General features: G+C 46.8%; 1 protein-coding gene across 2 annotated transcripts; it reads left to right on the top strand.

The window, feature by feature from the left end:
• Window positions 1-424: 424 nt before the first annotated feature.
• Window positions 425-3,267, top strand: LOC124667017 (protein SPA1-RELATED 4-like). Of its 2 annotated transcripts, XM_047204354.1 has the most exons (5): window positions 866-997; window positions 1,103-1,260; window positions 1,686-2,631; window positions 2,728-2,897; window positions 3,001-3,267. In XM_047204354.1, the coding sequence occupies exons 1-5, from the start codon at window positions 896-898 to the stop codon at window positions 3,149-3,151; spliced, it is 1,527 nt and encodes a 508-aa protein (XP_047060310.1). In that variant the 5' UTR covers window positions 866-895; the 3' UTR covers window positions 3,152-3,267. The 2 variants fall into 2 exon arrangements, with proteins under 2 accessions (XP_047060309.1, XP_047060310.1); XM_047204353.1 differs by lacking the exon at window positions 3,001-3,267 and having other exon boundaries at window positions 425-997; window positions 2,728-2,913.
• The last annotated feature ends 8,968 nt before the right edge of the window (window positions 3,268-12,235 follow it).

Raw genomic sequence — 12,235 nt, 5'->3', positions numbered from 1 at the left:
GGGCAGCAGCCGCGCGCGCGCTGGCCGTTTGGCTGCCTTGAACTGGAGCTAGCCACGGGGACGGGGGTGACTGCCTGACTGGTGATCAGTTCGAGGCGCGGCGCGGCCGCAAGGTGTGGCTGGGAGGCGCCGCGCCGCGTGGGGGGAAAAGAGTAGAAGGAGTTGGAGCCCCGATTTAAAAGCGTGTTTGTGTGGCTCGCTGCTCGCCTCTACCCTGCTCCTCTCCATCTCCTTCCCTGTCAAGCACAGTCACACGCTCCGCTCTGGTCGCTGCCCGCCCCCGGCTTCAGATCCTTATCTCCTCGCCGCTCTCTCCTCCTCTGGAGGCATTTGCTGCGTTAGATGGGGTCTGGGGAGCAGCGGGTGGAGCTGGATTCCGCACACACCCGGACGTGATCCGGCCATGGGGTAGCCTTCCGCGGGCATGGACGGCTCCCGTGCTGCTGCCGCCGCTGTCCCTGGCGGCGGGCGGCCGTGGGGCGACGGCGACGACGGAGGAGCAGGACGAGCGGCTGCGGCGGCGGAGGACGACGAGGGCGGCGAGGTGAGCCTGCGGGAGTGGCTGGACCGCCCGGGCCGCGCGGTGGAGGCGCCCGAGTGCCTGCACGTCTTCCGCCAGGTGGCCGAGGCCGTCTCCGTCGCCCACGCGCAGGGCGTCGCCGTCGGAAGCGCGCGCCCGTCCTGCTTCGTCGTCTCCCCGCCCTTCGCGCGCGTCGCCTTCATCGAGTCCGCCTCCGGATCAGACGCCTCCGGCTCCGACGCGTCAGAGGACGGCGCAGACCACGACGCCCACGACGCCGACGCGCAGCCGCCGCGCCGACCTAACAGCAACAACAACGGCGCGGCGGGAGCACGGGACGGCCACAAGGGCTTCCCGCTCAAGACCGTGCTGGCCATGGAGCTCAACTGGTACACCAGCCCCGAGGAGGCCGACGACGGCCCCGGCGGCGCCACCTTCGCGTCCGACGTCTACAGACTAGGCGTGCTCCTCTTCGAGGTGCGCTGCCCGCCTGCCCGCCACACATCAAAACTTCCCTTATTACTATTACTTCCGCCGTGATTATTGCCAATGCTAATTAACGTTCTACCACCACGGGTACAGCTCTTCTGCAGCTTCGAGACCTTGGAGGAGAAGATGCGGGCCATGGCCAACCTGCGCTACCGCGTGCTCCCGCCGCAGCTGCTGCTCAGGTGGCCCAAGGAAGCTTCCTTCTGCCAGCTCATGATGCATCCCGTGCCGGACACCAGACCCAAGATGAGGTGCGTCATGTGTACCATTTTTTACAAATAATGCAAAAGCACCACCGAGAAGAACAGGGTTGCTTGTTTCACATTGGGCAGCACCAAGTATTTTACTACGTACTCTCTTCTTTTCTCAGCATGCTCAAGTTACATGTGTTTCGATTTTCGTTGGCATGGACTACTCTTTTCTTGATAGCAATGGGTTCAGGATAAAATAACAAAAAGAAGAAAGCATATGGTCTCGGTTGAACAATACTTGGTACATTTGGTCTCGGTCGAACAATACTTGTTGAAATTTCATCTTTGGATTGAGTGTAATACACAATACCAATAGGTCAACTTATAACTCGTTATAATCTCTTCCCATTCCTTTTCTGAATGAGGTTGTACCTCCATTTTGACTGTTGATGGCCTGTTTTTTTTTCTCTCTTTTTATTCGACAGTGAGGTGCTACAAAGTGAGTTCCTCAATCAATCGAGGAATAGTCTGGAAGAGCGTGAGGCAGCACTTCGGTTACGCGAAGAGATAGAAGAACAAGAACTGCTGTTGGATTTTCTTCTCCAGTTGCAGAAAAGAAAGCAGGATATAGCAGACAATTTGCAGGACACTGTTGCCTTCCTCTCTTCTGACATTAATGAGGCAGTACACCAGCAGTCAGCTCTCGGCCAGTGTGGAAACTTCTCGATTGAGTTGGATAAAGAGGTATCCTCTGGAACTGTTGAGGATCAGAGTGACTGTGGATCCAGAAAGCGTTTCAGACCTGAACTGCTTGCTGTTGATATGGAGGAACACAATCGTAGTATGGAAGAATGTTCCAGGACAGTGCCATCATCTGTGGTAATCCAAGAAAGTGTGTTGTCAAAAAGCTCCAGGTTAATGAAAAACTTCAAAAGACTTGAAACAGCATATTTTGCAACAAGATCCAAGTTTTCAAGGCAAGTTGGCAATCCAGTAAGTAGTCGTGATCAAGTTGTCAAGAGGACTACCGGGTCAGCTGTTGGGACCGAGGGTAGTTCAATAGATGATTTTGCTTTGGAAGGGTATTCTGGTAGAAGGCAAAGAGGTTGGATGAACTCTTTTCTTGAAGGATTGTGCAGGTACCTGTCGTTCAGTCAGTTGAAAGTTCGGGCTGAACTGAAGCAATGTGATCTGATGAACTCATCAAATTTAGTATGCTCTGTAGGCTTTGACCGGGATAAGGAGTTTTTTGCAACTGCTGGTGTAAATAAGAAGATAAAAGTGTTTGAATATAATATGATCGTAAATGAGCACCGTGATATTCACTATCCTGTGGTTGAGATGCCTAATAGATCAAAACTAAGTTGTATTTGCTGGAACAGTTACATGAAGAGTCATATAGCATCTAGTGACTTTGATGGTCTTGTACAGGTATGTTCCTTTGAGGATTGGTTTTCTTTCAGTTTTGCATTTGAGTATGATCGTAATATGAACCACACTGTGAGGAGTATCCCATTTGTTTTTCAGGTTTGGGATGTTACTAGGAGCCAAGTTTTTGTTGAAATGAGGGAGCATGAGAGGCGTGTTTGGTCGGTAGACTTCTCACTTGCAGACCCAACCAAATTGGTCAGTGGGAGTGATGACGGTTCAGTGAAGCTGTGGAGTATGAATCAGGCAATTCTATTCTTACACCTGCTGTATGTCAGCTTTTGAATTACGATAATGTGGTTATCGAGCTTGTTTGTGATGGTAATAATTTTGCGCTACGTTGAAGTAACATTTTCCCATGGAACTCTGCAGGCTGGGAGTGTTGGCACTATCAGAACAAGAGCAAATGTCTGCTCTGTACAATTTCAACCTGATTCCGCTCGCTCAATTGCAATTGGCTCAGCAGATCACAAGATTTACTGCTATGATCTTCGCAACATACGAGCCCCTTACTGTACACTAGTTGGACACACAAAAACTGTGAGCTATGTTAAGTATTTAGATGCATCAACCATAGTATCTGGTTCCACTGACAACTCGTTGAAGCTTTGGGACTTGTCTATGAATCAAGGAAGGATAATTGACAATCCAGTTCAGACATTTACAGGGCATACAAATACAAAGGTTAGATATCCTACATAGTTTTTTTGTGACTGTTCCTGCATGTACTTGTTCTAAAAATGGTACTTCCTCCGGTCTATATTAATGGACTCTACTTTGTGGAGATTCGTACGTATGTAGTTAGGTTTTTGGACTAGATCCTTGTGTATCTAGACAAAAGCTGAGTCCATTAATATGAACCGGAAGGAGTATTATAAAGTTCAACCATTATCACTCTAGTTTTCAAGTTTGAGCCCTTAAATTGTGTCCTACCTATCTTATTTCCTACCTTAAGCCTGCTGTTTAAATTAGTTTTCTTGCACCTACCCATATGTTAGTCGGCAAATTTAGTAGTACCTAAGTTTCATCATGTCATCATGACCTTGCTTCGAACAAACAACAATTATTTTCTTCTTATGCAAGAGTATGGTTTGACTGATCGAGATTAAATCTATCTTATTTTGTTCTTTAAATACTTTTATCATATTCCCGCTTAATGAAACAATACTATGCTGGATAACTAATTACTTATTCCCGTTGACAGAATTTTGTTGGCCTTTCCATTTCTGATGGGTACATCGCTACTGGGTCAGAAACAAATGAGGTATGCATTCTAAGGTGGCACCAACTTTTTTTTTTCTGAATTCAGAATGTACACTTCTACTGAGAACCAACCAAGCTAGATGCCAATGAAAGGGGGCGTTATGTGCTCTAGCTGGCCTAGGTTTGGTCCCTGTTGGACGATTAGACCAATGTTTTCACCCTTCGCTTAAGAATACACCCAGGGTCCTCTCCCCTGACTGACCTCTCATTTTCATTATACACTGCATTCATGAGATTGAGTAATTCTACATTATTTTCGATTAGTAATCACTTTATGTGGAGACAAAAGGAAATCAAAGTTTAATATAAATGCTTATACAAACAAATATTGCATTATGGCTGAGGGAGAGATAAGATCGATGCTAAGTTCTATGCTGCATTTGCTGTTTACAAAGAATGATTGTTATTTTGTGGCAAGGTTGCTTAGCAACCTCAAATTCTCAAAATGAAAAAAAGGCTGAACAACGGAGAAGATATACTTCCATGCCCTATACACTAGTTATTGAGGAGATAACATGCATGCCAATGAAGTTTATGTGAAAGTTGTAGTCATGATTATTTTCTGTTGACAATTCCATACTTGTTCGCAGTTGGTCTTTCTCTTGGACTTGTTTTGGTTGAAAAGCCTAACTTTCCCTTCTATCACACTATACAACAGGTTTTTGTCTACCACAAAGCATTTCCAATGCCAGTCCTGGCGTACAAGTTCAACGTTACAGACCCAATATCAGGCCAGGAGATCGATGATCAATCACAGTTCATCTCATGTGTGTGTTGGAGAGGGCAGTCTTCAACACTTCTTTCTGCTAATTCTAGTGGAAACATTAAGGTCTTACAAATGGACTGACCCTGTACGAGTGTAGCTGCCTGGTTTCGAGTAGAAATGGACTGACTTCAGTGACTTGTTACCAGGGGAACGGGTATGTCTTGCTATTTTGCCGCTTCAGTGCAGAAGCGGGGGAACATGGAATTAGTAGGGTGGTAGAGGAGAGGTTAGCTGTATCAAGAGTTAGCGTAGGACTACAGGTTAGCGTCATAGCAAATGTAGCATAAATAGGGAAAATGTTTGAGATGTTGGGGTGGCCAAAAGGTTTTGTACATCATTGGTTTGAGGTATACTTGTATAGGCAATCAATCCAAGTTTTTAGCTGCTGTCGAGCTTCGGTTGTTGCGGTTCCTTCTGTTTTACTTCTTCACTGAGTATTTTTTACCCGTGCAAAAGCAAAAGAGACAGCAAAGAATACAAGGGTCAACTAACAGAACAATAGGTATTGCTGCAGCCATTATGATAATTGGGTCTTGAATCTTGGTAACTGGTTTTGGTCTATAGATGCCATGTCAATGTGCTTCCATCCTTCCAGAGTTGACCTTCATTCTGAATGATGACCATTCCTTGTCCTGATTTCAGAGCTAACCACCGAAATTTTGAATAGCTACATGAGACGCCCATCTCAACTAGTGAGAACCTAAAATCGTCAAAAAGATTGAAAGGCAAGCCAGTTTTCAAACCATTGCTTTGACGCCGTATTGCCAGCCAAGAAGATTGGAAGCACATAAGTATGGCATTAGAGAAACACTGGCCAAAATAATATTGAAACCGCCACCACTCCCATGTCAGAGAAAATTGTAAGAATAAAAATAAAATACAATTCCCTACTGGCTAGGGTTTTCAAAACACAACACAATTCAAAAAAATTCCCAACAACCATCTGGTGGTCATCTAATTTTCGCAAAAAACACCAATCACTCAGTTTAGCTCGTTTGACGGTATCTAGACATGACGTGGCAAATACATAATGGTTAAAGGAGGCACGCGTTAAAATGGTTTTATATTCTAGGCCTTTTTTGCAGACAAGTTAAATGGTGTTGCAAAATTAAGTACCACATAAGCAAGTTTTGTATGCTTATGGATCCGTTTATTAAAATTTTACCTACTTGTATGATTTACGTTGCCGGTATGGTTGCTAGAAAGCCTTCCGATCGTGGAAATGAGGACCGTCAAATAAACCAACTCCAATAAAATATTATGTGTTTTCCACTTTAATATATATTGATGTACAATAGGTTGAATGATATTTCACTGGTCATTACACCATTTTATTTTGGTATGTTCTGATGTTTATTAACCTTACGAGATGTTGGAATTGATCTCACGGTGTAACAAAATGTGAGAGAAAACAAGGGGTGGTCAACCATCCCCTTATCTTGTTGGTGCCTGACGGGGCACCAAAAAACCACCACGAGTTCCGGTCCCATCTCTCTAGTGCCTGAAAAAAAGGAATGATGTATCTCACCTGTGAATTAACGAACGGTAAGGAGATATCCCCACACACTATTGATCCATAAAAACGCTAGAAGAGGTGAAGGCCGTCTCCGCAACCAGCCACCAGTAAGGTCGGACCGAGGGCGTCCATGACGTCTACACCCTCCAGCTGATACCGCTACATCGCCTTCTTCGCCGACCTTTCCTGCACCGAGCAGGAAGGGATCTCCGATGGCCATCTCAGGTACACGCTCTTCCGCCTAGATGCAAGTGTTCTAATCACGAGGTTTGGTACTAATGTTATTTACCTCAAGTAATTAAGTCTAACAAGCTCTAGATAGATCAGTTAGGTAAAAATATAGGTGAGAGTCTTACTGATCTGTTGTACACATTTAATTTTTCTTATTCGATGTTAAGTGTAATTCATGACGTATATATATATAAACATGTGCAGTTTTTACTAGATTCTGCTAGACATTCAAGTTGACAAGGGAATAATTGAAGTAAGGGACCCATTTAGTAGAGGCCTGGAAGGGTTGCGCGACTTGCAGCACTTCTTCAGAGGTAATTTCAATCATTAATTGCAGCGCTATATCTTTCATGAGATATCAATTAATTATCCACTCATTCAATCATTCTTTTGCCTGGCGGGGTTTGGAGAGTTTTCAAGAAGAGGAATACGGGAAACTTCGCAGAGACTCTAACATTTACTCATGTACCGTGCGCCCAGCAGCCACATGAGACGAATCTATGTGGATACTACGTTTGCGAGTCCAACCACTGATAAGAACAATAATAGATTCAACATAAGCAATAACATTCACAACTTTAATTTATTATCATCAATATTTTGTTATCAAGATTGATATAGTCATATTCATCTCATTTTCCTATATAGGTCGAGTTCATGCGGGAGAAGCTCCAACCACACGAACACCTACTAGGAATTGTGGAGGAAGTGGCGGGACTTCTGATGAGAGAAATGATAGACGAAAGAGGCTTGTTTAATCAAGCTAGGAAATGGTCATGATCCCCGTGTAATAGTTCGAATAGACAACGGGCTATAGTCCCGGTAGTCGTGAGCTCCATGTATATGTAAGGAGAATGTACGAATAGACTTTTGCTTCGAATATTTGTTTGCTCGATCTATATATAATGAATGAACGTGTACAGCTAGGGGGGCGGTGGCGGGGGGTGCTGCACCCCTCAAACCCTAAAGGAGCAGCGTCCTGCACGCCACGTAGAGGGCTTTTTGTCGCGGGCTGTATTACCACCCGCGACAAAAGGGGTGTCCCCTGCGCGCCCCGCGGCTGCCACGTGGTGGACATTATGTCGCGGGTGGTAAGCGGGCCGGGACAAAAGGTTGGGCCTTCTGTCGCGCCCCCGTTGTCCCGGCTGGCCGCCCGCGACAAAAGGTCTTACGACCCGCCACATTAGGCTTGTTTTCTACTAGTGATAGGTGGTGTTTGAAACGGGTCAAATCAACATGACAAGGTTAGAAAGCTAACTTCACTAGAACACGGGTGACACCAATGCTTGGTTGCATCGCTCGCTACATTGTGTACCGTGGATGGTGTTAGACTCTGTAACCTTCTTTTACGATAAAGGGGCATAGCCCCAGCCTCTGCATCCAAAGGATGCACACAATTTTCTGCTTTATTAAATTATTCGCAATGTCTTACAAGGGGAATACAAAGATCAACTCGAAGCCTCCTTCATAGCGCCAACTCGCTATACCTACGGTGAAGGGGGGACCATGAACAAGGCCATACTCCCTGATGGTACACCAATGCACATCATCCAAAAAGAAAAACCCTGAGGGTGTGCCATTGCACACGTCGCAGAGTTCGCAACCGCCATCTCTTGAAAAAAAAATAGTTAGAAGAAGAATTATCTTTATTGCAGGTAACCATCCGCCTTGTAGTTGGTACAACCAGAAGTTTTGATTGATGAACTTGTGCAACTAATTGCAGTGGGGTTTTTGTTGAAATATTGAGCTCATATGAAGTGACTTAAATTAGATTTCAGATTTCCCTATAAATCTTAAAGTCCACATTGTGGCAACCCATGTGAGTTTGAGTTCAAGTTGGTGGCAACTCACTAGGGAGTGACAAGAGGTGGGAAATTTAGTCCAACATGGAAAGTTGGGAAAAGTTAGACCACCTTATAAGGTGGGTTGTTCTACCACTAGTAAGTGAGTGAGAAGAGGAGTGGTACACATGCGTTCCTCCTCCTCGCCCGCTCGTCACAGCACGACACGACACCACAAGCGCGCCGCGCTCGTGGTGATTGTATTGAGTCTCGAGCCGAGACTTTCCTTTCTTTTGCAGTTCAGGAAAACGAACAGAGTCATAGACGGACGCGTTGCAGTTAGTCGGTATGGGTCGCTCCCGAACCGTGGGATATCTGTAACCGACTCGAAACGTGGGTGCGATGTGGGCGTGGCCCACGTTGCCTAGGGTTTCCTGAGCCTACATAATCTCTTGCCCGGCTACCGCAAAAACATATCTAATACACGAGTTAGGGTTTTACCACCTCTCTCTGCTTGCGCCGCTATCGTAGCCTACTACATCCCGCCCGCCGGCAAACGGGAAAGCAGGTCTCCCGAAACACTCGTCTTTGCGATCTTGTATGGGAGAGAGCGAATTAGATTTTTGGGAAGCGCTCTGCGTTGCTCAAACTCTTCATCACGGGTCGTCTTCCATCCAAGTCAGGCAGTCTGCCTACCGTCGTCTTGAACGCCATCTACTTCGACACATCATCAACAACGTTACTGCTGCATCAGCGACTGTTACACTGCCACCACCACCTTCACAAGAACGGTACGTGCGACATATCTCGATTTGTTTAGCGATGGATTTTGTGTCATTTTTCCTACTACTGTTCATATTTATTAATGCATCTAGTACGTTCAAGTTTCACATGTTAGTAGTTGTTATCGTCATGCTTAATATTCTGAAATTAATCATGAAAATTATGCCTAATTTTCCAACAGTTTTACCACACAGTTTTACCTAAAAAAACTGGGGTTGTATACTCGCGTTGCAGCACGCGCTGCAAGCTTCAGCAGTAGCTCTATAATCTAGCGTTGTATACTCGCGTTGCAGCGCGTGCTGCAAGCTTGAATAGCTCTATAATCTGGTGATATATACTCGTATTGCAGCGTGCTGCAAGCCGATCAAGCTCGTGGCGCTGGTGCGATCTCCACCGAAGGCTGCATTTTACAGCACGCGTTGTGCAGCAGAAAACAACCCGTCCAGCAGGCGCTACATATTACAGCGCGCCACACTGGCGCAAACAACATTCGCATTTTTTATCCACCAACAAGATCAAACAAATCAAATTAAATCAACAATAATTGTCGAGTTTATTGTTTACAACACAAACAAATAGTACACATGCAATACAAGAAATAGAAAAAATGTTTCATCAACAAATACAAGAAGTTATTCATCAATAAATACAACAAATAAAGTAGCTCACCTATTGTTCTCCATTCCATTTCCACTACTCCTCCATGAGATCTTGTTGGAGCTCATCGTGCGTATTATTGGACCGAATCGCTTGATACGAAGCAATGAAACGAGCCACCCTTTGTGGAGTCTTTCTCACTTGCACGGGTACTCCCATCAATTCATACTGGGTGTGGTCTACATCTTTGCCACGATCGGCCTCTATGATCATGTTATGCATGATCACAAATGCGTTCATGATATACCAAAGGCAATCTTGCTCTCAAAACCTCGCCGGTCCTATGACAATAGAAAATTGGGATTGCAAAATTTCATATGCCCTCTCCACATCTTTCCATGTCGTCGCTTGTGCATTGTGAAATTGAGTTTGTTTCTTACCTTTTGGTTTGACAACCTGCTTCCCAAATATTTGCCACTTTGGGTAGATATCGTCGGCAAGAAAGTACCCATAGTTGTACTTGCGTCCATTTGCTTCGAACTCCACTTGTGGGCCTTCATGCAATGCAAGCCTCGTCATAAGGGGTGATTGTTAAACAATATTGATATCATTGCACGAGCCGGGCATTCTAAAGAATGCATGCCAAATCCAAGTCGTGTCATCGGCCACCGCTTCAAGAATGATAGTGGATCCTTTTTGTGCCCTTTAAATTGTCCGTGCCATGCCGCGAGGCAATTCTTTCAACTCCAATGCATACAATCAATTGATCATGCTTCATCACCTCCTTTGCGATGTGCTTAAATAAGTCGATGCTCATCCGAAAACACCGACGAAAGTAGCTCTCGGGATATATTGAATTTTCATTGAAATACATCTGCATTAACTTGTTGTGGCCTTCGATTTGCTCCCTTCACAAATTTTGTTTACCAAAAACCGAGCCAGCAATCTTCGGGTTTTTATTGGCGCACAAAGCCAATAGCATGGATATGTTTTATTCTTCCTCGATATCAAATTTGTCGTCGGATGAATCGTAGGACGAGCTCATCTACAAACAAACAAGCTAATGAGCTATTTTAGTTGTAGGAATTGCAACTAAAATATAGAAAACATGGGCACATACCTTGCGGCCATTTCGTCGAACACGTAAAGTGCGCCAAGTTTCCTCTCGGCTAGAAGAGGACATCGTCGCCATCGTGGTTGGCGCAGCGACGTGGAAGCACGACTGCGGAAGCATGTGTCTTAAATGAAAGAGTCTGGTTGAAATATTAAAGTGTGGTAGAAAATACTACATATAGGTGCGGCGACTGGCGCGGCGGCTGAGGGTAAATCGGCGCGTCGCGGCGATGCAAGAGAACGGCGCGGCGATATGCGGAACCAAGGCGGGGCGGATCTACAACGCCGGAGGGTAAAGTGTCCCGGCGCGGCGGCGGCCAAATCGGGGCGGCGGGGGCGAAGTGGAATGGGGGGAGGCAGGACGGGGTGGTTGGTCCTTTGCGCAAGCAAGAGAGCGATGTCGCGTGCGTGGGCAAAACATTTCGCTGCAGCGCGAAACACTGCGCGCAAAAAATTATTTGCAGCCCACGTCTTTGCAGCGGCTGTTGGAGCGCGCAAAATTGTTCCCTACGCGCTAAATGGGCAGTTATTTTATTGTTTACAACGGTGCTCTAATCAAATTTCCTGTACCCTACCACCAAGGCACCAACAATGTACAGACATTTCTATGGGAAGCCAACATACACTTGTTTATTACCACCAGCCGAGCACGCACGGAGACATGAGCAGTATACATCAGGCTCCATCAGAGGCCCGGCACTGGATCGATCAGCACTTGCCGGGTGTGTTCGGCGCGAACAGGAAGTCACCAGTACTGTAGAGCGCCTGCAGCCCAACGTCTGAGACCGGCACGAACTTGCGGAGCTTGAGCGGCAACCCCTTGTTCCAGCGGGGCTTGAGGTCCCGGCGGCACGCTCGCACCGGCGACCCCAGCACGTACGCCGTGCAGTCCCGGCTCCTGAATGGCGCTACCAGCTTCGCCGTCTGGATGGTGAAGTGACCGCTCGCGTCCGTGGCGCTCCAGAGTGACCACGTCGAATTCTCGCGCCTGCACCGGAGCATCACCGCCGCATCTGCGTACACAAAACAAGATCGATCGAGGCGAATGAGCAGCTGATGCAATGGGTAGTTAGTTCGTGGGGAGTACTGGTGCCAGCGGGTAGACGTACTCTGGAGCGGGGACGCGCCCTTGGACTCGACGTAGCCGGCGTACCGGCATCCCTTGCACCAGACGTACCCCTCGACGGCGACGGTGAAGTTCATGTTCGGCGGCGGCCGGGGCAGGCCCATCGCCGAGCCGCGGCTAGGGAGGCAGCCCAGGGAGAGAATCACGAGGGAGAGGCAGACCAGGAGGCATCTTGCGAGCAAAGCCATTGCTGAAACTTGCAAGTACGATCAAAGCAGAAGGTGTGGTGGTGGAATGATCGTACCAAGTGTGAGAGGAGGGCTCAATTTATAGGCTGCTGGCGTGCATGTCGAGGTGAATCGAGCCAGGGATTCCGGTCGCCGCAATTGCCTCGGATCGATCGTAAGCTTGGTTACCACGCATTGGGGAATTGGGAGTGATCGGACGTCGGGGCATACGTACATCATTGCCTGCATGTGGCTTCTGGTGCG

The sequence above is a fragment of the Lolium rigidum genome, chromosome 6, assembly GCF_022539505.1.
Source record: "Lolium rigidum isolate FL_2022 chromosome 6, APGP_CSIRO_Lrig_0.1, whole genome shotgun sequence".
Classification (NCBI taxonomy): Eukaryota; Viridiplantae; Streptophyta; class Magnoliopsida; order Poales; family Poaceae; genus Lolium; species Lolium rigidum.
The sequence above is the reverse complement of the archived record's forward strand: the minus strand, read 5'-3'. Positions and strand labels throughout refer to the sequence as shown.